Source organism: Sesamum indicum, linkage group LG9, assembly GCF_000512975.1.
Source record: "Sesamum indicum cultivar Zhongzhi No. 13 linkage group LG9, S_indicum_v1.0, whole genome shotgun sequence".
Lineage (NCBI taxonomy): Eukaryota > Viridiplantae > Streptophyta > Magnoliopsida > Lamiales > Pedaliaceae > Sesamum > Sesamum indicum.
The window spans coordinates 5095299-5104652 of NC_026153.1; the positions used below are offsets into that span (position 1 = coordinate 5095299).

At 33.7% G+C, this 9354-nt stretch overlaps 1 protein-coding gene across 8 annotated transcripts in view; it reads left to right on the forward strand.

The window, feature by feature from the left end:
- LOC105170678 (DNA repair protein RAD51 homolog 2) overlaps positions 1 to 8424 on the forward strand; it is a 9847-nt gene extending 1423 nt beyond the window's left edge. For 2 of the 8 annotated variants that reach the window (XM_020696555.1, XM_011091547.2), the window contains 10 exons: positions 1740 to 1843; positions 1918 to 1981; positions 2136 to 2191; positions 3213 to 3293; positions 4757 to 4816; positions 4895 to 4986; positions 5423 to 5542; positions 6463 to 6606; positions 7799 to 7848; positions 8023 to 8424. In XM_020696555.1, coding sequence (XP_020552214.1) covers positions 1740 to 1843; positions 1918 to 1981; positions 2136 to 2191; positions 3213 to 3293; positions 4757 to 4816; positions 4895 to 4986; positions 5423 to 5542; positions 6463 to 6606; positions 7799 to 7827 — 750 coding nt within the window. In that variant the 3' untranslated portion in view covers positions 7828 to 7848; positions 8023 to 8424. Of the gene's footprint in view, positions 1 to 1739; positions 1844 to 1917; positions 1982 to 2135; positions 2192 to 3212; positions 3294 to 4756; positions 4817 to 4894; positions 4987 to 5417; positions 5543 to 5742; positions 6440 to 6462; positions 6607 to 7798; positions 7849 to 8022 lie in introns of those variants that run through there. The other 6 variants (XM_020696554.1, XM_020696556.1, XR_002287752.1 and 3 more) reach the window with 6 other exon arrangements.

A 9354-nucleotide genomic window follows, 5' to 3' on the forward strand; every position in this document is an offset into this window, starting at 1 on the left:
TCTAATGATGGTAAAGATATAATGATCTACCTACTGAACATTAAAAAAAAAAATAATAAAGGAATACATATATAAAATATACTAAGAATCTGCTAATATTCTTTCAATGCTTCTTCTCAAGTTGTAACACATATATCAACCATGTTTAGCTTGCTACAAAGACTCTAAATTGCTTTAGTTCCTTAAGCTTTGGTGAATGAATGCTTGATTGCCACAGTATATAGGTAATAGCTTATTATGGGAGAAAGACCTAGTTCTTCTAGTAAATATTAGCCAAATTATCCCACTAGCAGTGTGACACATAGCTATATTCCACTTCTGCCCTGAATCAAGTAGCAACACTTTGCTTTTTCCGATGCTAAGTTACCACTTTTTGTTTCCAACATAGATGCAATATCAAGATTTAGATCTTGTGTCATTTCTAGACCCAGTGTAATCAACATCTGAACAAGCCTCTCTTCAAATAGCCATGCTTCTTAAACAACAAAACTTTAATAGAAGCAGCCTTATTGTATTTCAGTATCTTAAGGTCAACTTCCCACTGAATAAGTTGTGGTTTATCCGTAAATTGACTAACTACTTTTGTAGCATAAAATATATACGGGGCCTTGTAATTAACAAATAATCAACTTTCCTACTAGCCATTTAGTTCTTTGTTTTGTCTCTAAGTAAACACCAGTATTTTCCCAAGGCTCAGAATTGAAATCTATGGAGTATCAACGAGTTTAGTGCCACGTAAGCTAGTTTCTTGATGTAAATCAAGAGCATGTACTTCCTTTGGATAAAGAGACCCCATGTTTGCTATGGGCATTCTTAATGCGCTGGAAATATCTAACAAGTCCTATGCCTTTCATCACAAAATGTTGCTGATGATATGCCCAGTCTCCTCTATACTCTCAGCATCAGTACCAGAGCTCAAGATATCATTGAGCAATAAGACAGTATATTTCAAGATAGTCAACACCATAAGTCTCCATAAAATTCTTAACAACCAGTTGGGCGTTCTACTGGTCAATAATCCCATGAACGCGCTACCTGAAAGTGGACACCCACCAACAAGAAACCACATCTGCATTAGTTGGAGTGGTACAAGTTCCCAAGTCCCTCGAGAGATAGAGCACATCTCATCCATTGCCAACTTCCACTCAGGATGATGCAGTGCCTTGTGGTAGGATCTAGGAATATGGAAATATGAAGTTAATTTTAGTCAGCATTTGAGGTGAACACCTAAACAAGGATATTAGAAAGTGTTGTGTGTTCCTTTTGCTCCCTTAAGGGAAGATTCAATGCATATGCTGCAAAGGGAGAAAAACCTTATTCTTATTGTTCATATGTTTACACTTCATAAGGCATTTTCCAAATTGCCTCCTAAGGTATTCTTTAGAGCAGACATATACCTGACTATTTGCACCATTTATTGTTTGGTTAGATCCACATTAATACCATTTGGTTGCTTTATTTGCTTCAATTTCTTCAGTATCCTTTTTTCTTTCTAAAGATTCTGATTTTTTGTTTGAGATGTAATTTCTTCTTTTAAGCAAGTGGAAACGATTTATAGTTGTGATGGCAAACATTTCATGTGATAATTGACATACTTACAAGAATCTGTTGCTTTTTTTACGAGTTTATCACTGGGCTGCTGAGTGCTATAAGTTGTAGCTTACTCTTGCACTACGATGGTTGGTGGTGGTAGCCCAATTTGTTTGACTAATCTTGTCTTACTTATTTTGAACTTGTAGTTTTGCCTGAAGCTTGCTTTACTGGCATCCTTGCCTACTTCTTATGGAGGTTTAGGTGGCCGTGTAATATATGTTGATGTGGAATCCAAATTTAGTTCAAAAAGGTATTACCAAGTAATTGTGGTACTAAATCAGCCCAGACTTGCTCAATTTTAATTGTGGTTAAATCTCCTTTTAGGATGATAGAAATGGGCCTTAGTAGTTTCCCAGAAATATTTCACATGGAAGGCTTGGCTCAAGAGGTATGCAATATAATGTGCTTCCTTCATCTTCTTTTGTTGGATGTATGTGAGATTGTATTATCTTTCTTAACCATATTAATTACATCTTTATATAGCAGACAAAGGTAGTAAGAGTGAGTTCACTTTATTTATTTGTTTGTTCATTTTGTTGCAGATGGCAGGAAGGATTCTAGTTTTGCAGCCAGCCTCATTGTCTGAGTTCACTGAGAGGTAAAAGATCCATCTATATGTTGCTTTCCTAAATACTGGCTATACTTATAACATGATTGGAGTGGGAAATAAAATGCCTGAATGCAGATCTGGATAAGTGGGAGGGTTTTACCTAGAAGTCTCTCTCTTCTGCTTGGGAACTCGCTCTCTATAAGAGTATGATGGTAGATTTTGTGACTTTACACATAATATGACAAAGGGAGAATGAGAATCTCATTGATTTAGTTCTTCAGTAGTCAAAGTTCTAGGTCCTTGTATTTGATATTCTATCATCTTGAAGTTGGCAAAAGCTTGTGTAGCTATTGATCCTTTCTTTTCAAATTGGTCAGTTGATCCCTCCTACCAAGATGAGGAATTAAGGATGGGCTAGGGATGTGAATTATCTATTATATATTTCTACTAAATGCATGACCTAAGTTGAATAGAGTTCTATGCATTTCGATAATGAAAATACATTATAAATAGGGTTCTACTTTTGGTCTTTTAGCTAAAATCATTAGAAGTTATCCTGCTTGCCCTTAGTTAAATCCACCAAATTTTTAGTGGCGGACAGGCCTTAGCAAACTGAAAGACACCATATGGATGTGACTTGCTGCGTGTTAATATATAATATAAAAGCAAGTATAATCGTAATACTGACTAAATTGAATTGCATTTTTCAATTTCAATGTTGAAGCCAACAAATTTTATGACCTTAACATAGTTGTTAAAGGTCATGGCGCAATCGGGTCTTGGAGCCCTGGCACGTGTGCACAAGACACTAATTTGCAAAAATAATTTATATATATATATATTATTAGTATTTTTCAATGAGAATAAAGTAAAGAAATAAACTATAAGGATTAAACAACGAATTCAGCATAAAAAACTTTATATAACCATTGACAAATGATTAGAAACAATTAATGTATGTCTATTTCTTTTAAAACATTTGGTTCTCGCATGTGCTTGTGAAACTTCTACTTAGCAGGATAATTTGCCTGTTTGGTACTAACTTTGGAATTATGCTTTTTGTTGACAGCTTGCAACATATAAAGGTTTCACTCCTCCAGCACAATGTAAAGCTGCTTATAATTGACAGCATGGCAGCCCTTGCTTCTGGGTGATTTATTTCCCTCTCTTATATTTACGTTCATAGAAGTTAGCGAATCAAACTTACTTCAGAAAATAATTTATCACTCCAAAGGACTCGGGGTGAACTAAATTCTGGTGTTTATAAAGGTTTTCATCTTAATATCTTCACACTTATTTCTACAAGTGAGCATTGGAAGGGGAGAGAAGAACAAAATCACACAGCTGGGTTTATTATCTGAAACATTTTATATTCAGCTGAATTTCTGCTATTTCAAATACCAACATGTAAACAGAAGTAATGAGGAAATGTGCATCTGTCTTGTTTTTATTAATGTTTGAGTAAATATCTTAGTATTCTGATCTGATAGATGTCAAGTGTTAATTACTTAGTTGATAGATATTGATACGAGGGATGCACCATATAATCTTTGATCCTTCAATAAGTATTTACAGTGAGATCATTGTAAAGATGGGTGGTCAGTTGTTTTCTGGTGTGTTCCGAATTCTGTTTTTGTTACTCTATTAGTGTACTGTGGTCAAATAAGTCTTCAGATTTTCTGTTTCATTCAAGGACATAGATGGGGAGACTTATATCTTCCATGATCATTGTTTTCTCCACTTATTCTTACTCGTCTAAGAAAATTCTTATCCTTGCTGTCTGTCTTTGAGAAAAATCTTTCTAGTTTGTTGTAAACATTAATACGAAAAGTTAATATTCATAAAAAAGTGTGGAATATTAGGAACTGTATCTGAACCTCGTTTCTCCTTTGAAACACTTGCTCTTAAGTTATACAGATAAAATCCATTTTAACCATGAAGTAAGGTGTATGCTTGAAGCTTGAGAGCTGTAAGTGCTTTACTTACAGCGAGTATGATAAAATTGAATGGATGCTCAAGGAAATTTCCTGGAATTAATGATTTGGGAATTTAAACTAATTAAAAGCCAACAACCAATCTCCTTAGAGCCAAAATTATGTCACCTAGATTTGCAATGAAAGTGGATTCTGGCAAGTACAAGCCCATAATGTGTGTGCCTTTTGTTGTCCAAGATTTTTCAGTTTCATGATAAACATTGAAGATAGAGTTTTATATAGTTATTAAGGATAAAATTATCATAATGCTATTTATAGTTATTACTTTTATTAGATAATGAAAATTTTTAAGTTGCACATGTTACTAACTCCTTAGGTATTGATTTGTCGATACTTGGTACATTTATTATATTGTCTTTGATCATCCACTAATTTCTATGTTAAAAAGTGTATAAGCAATACAGAAACTTTTCTCCTGTGGGCGTTAGTGCGCTTGGAAGATGGAATGTATAATTGAGATGATGAAAATTCTTGAAACAACTCATTAAATCCATTGTGGTGTATATCCTCCTAAGTTCGAGTTAATGCAATGAATTTGTGTATCAACTTATGATTATTTTGAACAATATTATCTTAAGTTTCATTCTCTCTCAAAAGAAGAACGTTTTCCTTTTTGCAGAGAATATGGCCTGGCTCCTCCTAAACATCACCCATTAGGTTGGCATATCTCATTTATAAAGTGAGAACATTTTGGAAACTTTAGCTTTGTTGTTCCCTTTCTTCATATCAATATTTATTCTTTCATTTTCATGTTCAGATCTCTAGCAGAATGTTATCGGATTCCTGTAGTGGTGACTAATCAAGTACGGTCTCAAAGTCGTGATGAAGCTTCCCGATATTTATTCCAAGGTGTTATATAGTCATTACACTCCAAAAGTTTCCACTGTGGATTTGTTTTCATTTTGTGAAAGTATTTTCTAAAATGTTTTGGAAAGATTCCTTTGAGACACTTGTGAAAATGCAAAAGTGTTTAGGTGAGGGAGTTCGAAGGGTTTGATAATTGAGTTGGCCGGCTGAGACTTCTCCCTTTTAGATTACATGTTTAATTTACTTGTTTAATGAAGAATAAAGACTGTTTTCTGAAATGAGGTTCATACTCTGGAAAATATTGCATAAGATTTGAAAATAGGGTTGTTTTCTGAAAAATATTTTCAAAAGATAATCTCAAAAAATGGTATAACTAACACGTTCTTTGGGTAAAATGCAAACATTTTTTGGGAAATAACACCTCAACCATCCTTCTCTTCTGAACAATGTTTAACCAGTGAATCCTGGTGCAGTGCAGAGCAGAGCAGAGCTGAAACTATAGAAGATCCTCCAAATTTTAATTCTCATCTTGTTGCCGCTCTGGGGATTCACTGGGCTCATGCTGTTACCATTCGTCTTGTGCTAGAATTTAGATCAGGTCTTCTTTCATCCTACTATGCAGTGACCAAGGCTGAAACTTAGCTGAGATTTTCTGATGCAAATTAATGCTTTGCAAGAGTGATGTTCCTTTCCTAGTATATTGCATCTAGCTAACCTTTTTATTTTATGACTATGCCTGTGTAAAATTATTTTCTAGATAAACAGGAATAACAGGGAATACTTTTCCCTTGTTTTCAGATATGCTCCAATGACTGCACGAACCAACCGAGGCTACTTAATTACCAGCTCACTAAGCGAATATGTAATATCTTTATTGTTAAAATTTGCTATCTATTTCAGAAGTGAAGACATGAAAAAAATGATTGTACTGGTTGAACTAATTCTTTTCTGTTTTCTGTAATTAGATGGGAGTAAAAGTATTCCTATTCTATAAGTATGATGAATATATAAATTTTTGAATTCTGTTCCAATTTCTTTCCAATCACAAGTCTAAACATGGTTTCGACAATAGTGCGGTCAGCAATACCCATTTTCCCTGTGCTTCTTCATCTAGAACAAAGGTTGAGGTAAGACATGCCACTTCATTTGAGCTACAATGCTAGAGGTTAGACTAGAAGCATATATTCCCCAAAAACTAGTGGACATAAATATCCAAGTCACATTTTGCTGTGAGCAGATTGAATGAAGTTTCATACCAATCCTCTTAAAGGGAAATGTATTATCCAAGAATGCTGTGGCTCAAACAAAATATCACTAATTAAAAGAAAGAAAGATGAGCAACGCTTTTCCCTCTTTCATTGTTTAGCATGCATGGTCGAGCGCTAGGAACTTTTAAAGGGAAGGGTCTAATATCCCTGAACTTAGCCCCGAACTTTTGTTTATGTCAAGTGCAAATATTGACTATCTGGATTAGCAATGATCCAAATGATTGATGATTATTTGTCTCGTTGCTTGCAGGACAAAGGGTTATAAAGATAGCAAAATCTTCAATATCTCCATCTATGGGATTTTGTTTCAACATAACTTCTTCTGGAGTTTCATTGCTCGACGATGAAGGAGTGGAAATGATGGGGCCAGAAGCAAACACAATCAGCTGGGAAGGTTTGACCTGAAACCTTTCTTTGGCTTTTGTATATACTTACCAGGAAACAATGATAGAATTATGAGAAACAAACCAAAATAAACATTGCCTATGTCTGGGTTCTGATTTTTACTTGTTCTACAAAAGGTTCAAAACGTGTTTTTAAAAAAAATATATCTTTGAATATCTTTCCTATTTTTTAAATATCTTCTACAAGATTCTATTTAAAAAAATCCTTATCATAACTGTACAAATATATACATATATTTGAATTATTTTATGTTCTTCATTATTCTTTTATACATATTAAATCATTGTATTAATAAAAAAAATATGTATATTACATTTTTCACTCGAAAAGAAGTTTGATGTAACATATATAATCAACCAAAAGTATTTTCCCAAAAAAAACCTAAAGACATTATCCACTTCTTAAACACCATTTTTAAAAATAGCCAAAACAGAAACTGAAAATTGTTCCCAACATGTCTATTAACCCTGCAAATGCATGATAGAGAGCGCAGTATACTGAGTTACAATGATTAATTCTGAGGTAGGGCAGTGGTTCGACATGTGTCTCACAAAGCTCTAATTCCATTAGTTAGTTACAACATGGGAATATTTGGTATTTAATACATACGAATATACCTAAACTTTCTGTTTAAAGTTAGAGACAAATAATATATGGATTTATAATTGTTTGGGTAGTCTATGTATGTAAAAGAATTATTTTGGGAGCAAAAGCACTGGTCACATTAACATGATTATAATTTATATTGTACTTGTTGTTATGTTTATATTATGCAGCAAATATTTTTATATATTTATAATTATGACACAATTTAAAGATAATTAGTTAACAATGTTATATAACAAATACTGCTTGTAAATAATGTTGTTATAATAGATAGGTTTGGCTGAAATATTTCTGAAATGAAGCATTGTTTCACCTAAAAGTACGAGTATCATTCATTAAGTTTAGAATGTGTGGAAAATAGAAATATTTTTCAATTACTTAATGCATCTTATCCAGGTTTGATCGACTTTTCACTAACAGAAGTAAATTCTATTTGAATGTAAATATGGAGATGAGTTAATGTACTTCATGTATTTCATTTAGTGTGATTTTCTCATATTTCTTAAGAAAATAATATGTTATGCCTGTTGTTTCCTGCTTCAGTAATCAATGCAATATTCATGTCCACAATGCAGGCCACATTGGCATTATTAATTATGAGTGAAGTGCTGCAATGAGAAAAATGGTAAGATGAAGCAAGCCATGTGATGGAGTCTGTTATTTGATTTCAGTATCCTACGTAAATTTTTTATTTCTCTTTGACTCAGTAGTCATTCATTTTCCTTTTGTTTCTTTTTATTTGCATGAGGTGCACTTTCTCCGAATGGGTTTTTCTAAATCCATTTACTCTCCCTTACAGCAGGACTGAGAGCACATGGTCATAGTTAGTTGAGATATGTCAGTATCAGACCATCCCAGAGGTTCTCTGTAGACCAACATTGAGTATATATATCAAGTACGATGTATCTGTGGTTGCCAATATTTAGAAAAAAGGGGGGGAAAAGAAAATCCAGTTCTCAGCAGTGTTTGCTTGCTTCTTGGTTTTGAGCAACACACAAGGCAACCATTGTTACAGCGAACTTGCACCTTAGATCTGCAGACATAACACACTCTCGCAGTTAAAAGACTTAAATTGAATGATATGTAGTCAAGAAGTACCTCAAACTTTTGATTCGGAAATCTAATGTGATTTATGTGTTGCCGCTGAAACCCCAACTGTAGGGCACATAACGATGACCAAGATGAACTATTTACGCTATTATTTTTGTTAAATCTTTTCCTCACTGAATTTTATTCGTTACTTTTCTCAGCTTCTTCTTTGTGCATCTCTCCTGCTTATTTGTATTGTCGTGTTTCATGTTTTCTTAAAAATTCTATGATTTTCCTTATGAAACATTTATGTTTGTTGTGGAGAATCTTGTTGTATGATGTTGTTTCGTGCTGTTTCAAATTTCATCCCAACGAAGATGATATCTCACAATTTACACAATTTTAATTTCACTAAAAAGTTCTTTTTGTTTGTGTCGACATCTTTTAATCAATTTGCTGAGGCTTTGGCATGAAAATGTATAATCTCATTTTGTTGCTGAAGTTTATTATTTTATGCTCTCCTGAATTTGTTGCTTCTGCTGTCTGTTTTGTCCCATTGCTGGAAATGATGCAAATGCCGTTTTCTCTTCTACGGCATGTATATGCATGTACATACATACATGTAATTTGCTGATTTGGTTACATTTGCATCTACAAACGCACCTACAGACACATTGCTTATTTTTCTAATATTAGGTTAGTTGATACCAATCTTCTGGCTTGAAAATTGGTGATGAAAACTATAGGCACATGGATTCCCTGAATTCAAGCCTCAGATTGCTTAAAAGAACAAAGATATGATGCTGCGCATTAGTATATTTATGAGGGATTGCTTCTTTCTATGAAGTAGTAGGGTCACGCACTTGAAAGAATACCTTAGTACACACTCCATTAGGGTTAATTTAAACACAAAACTCTTTTTGTTTGCCTTTCTGTTAGAATCAAGGAAACTTTTTTGGTCATATAAAGACTAAACCTTCTATACAGTACCTTGTTTATGGCAAGGAAACTTGAAAGGTGAGGCTAAGAAGTTACATATACATGTGTCAAATATTTATGTAGTTGCACACACTAACATACGGATCATGCTGGTATGCGTTCC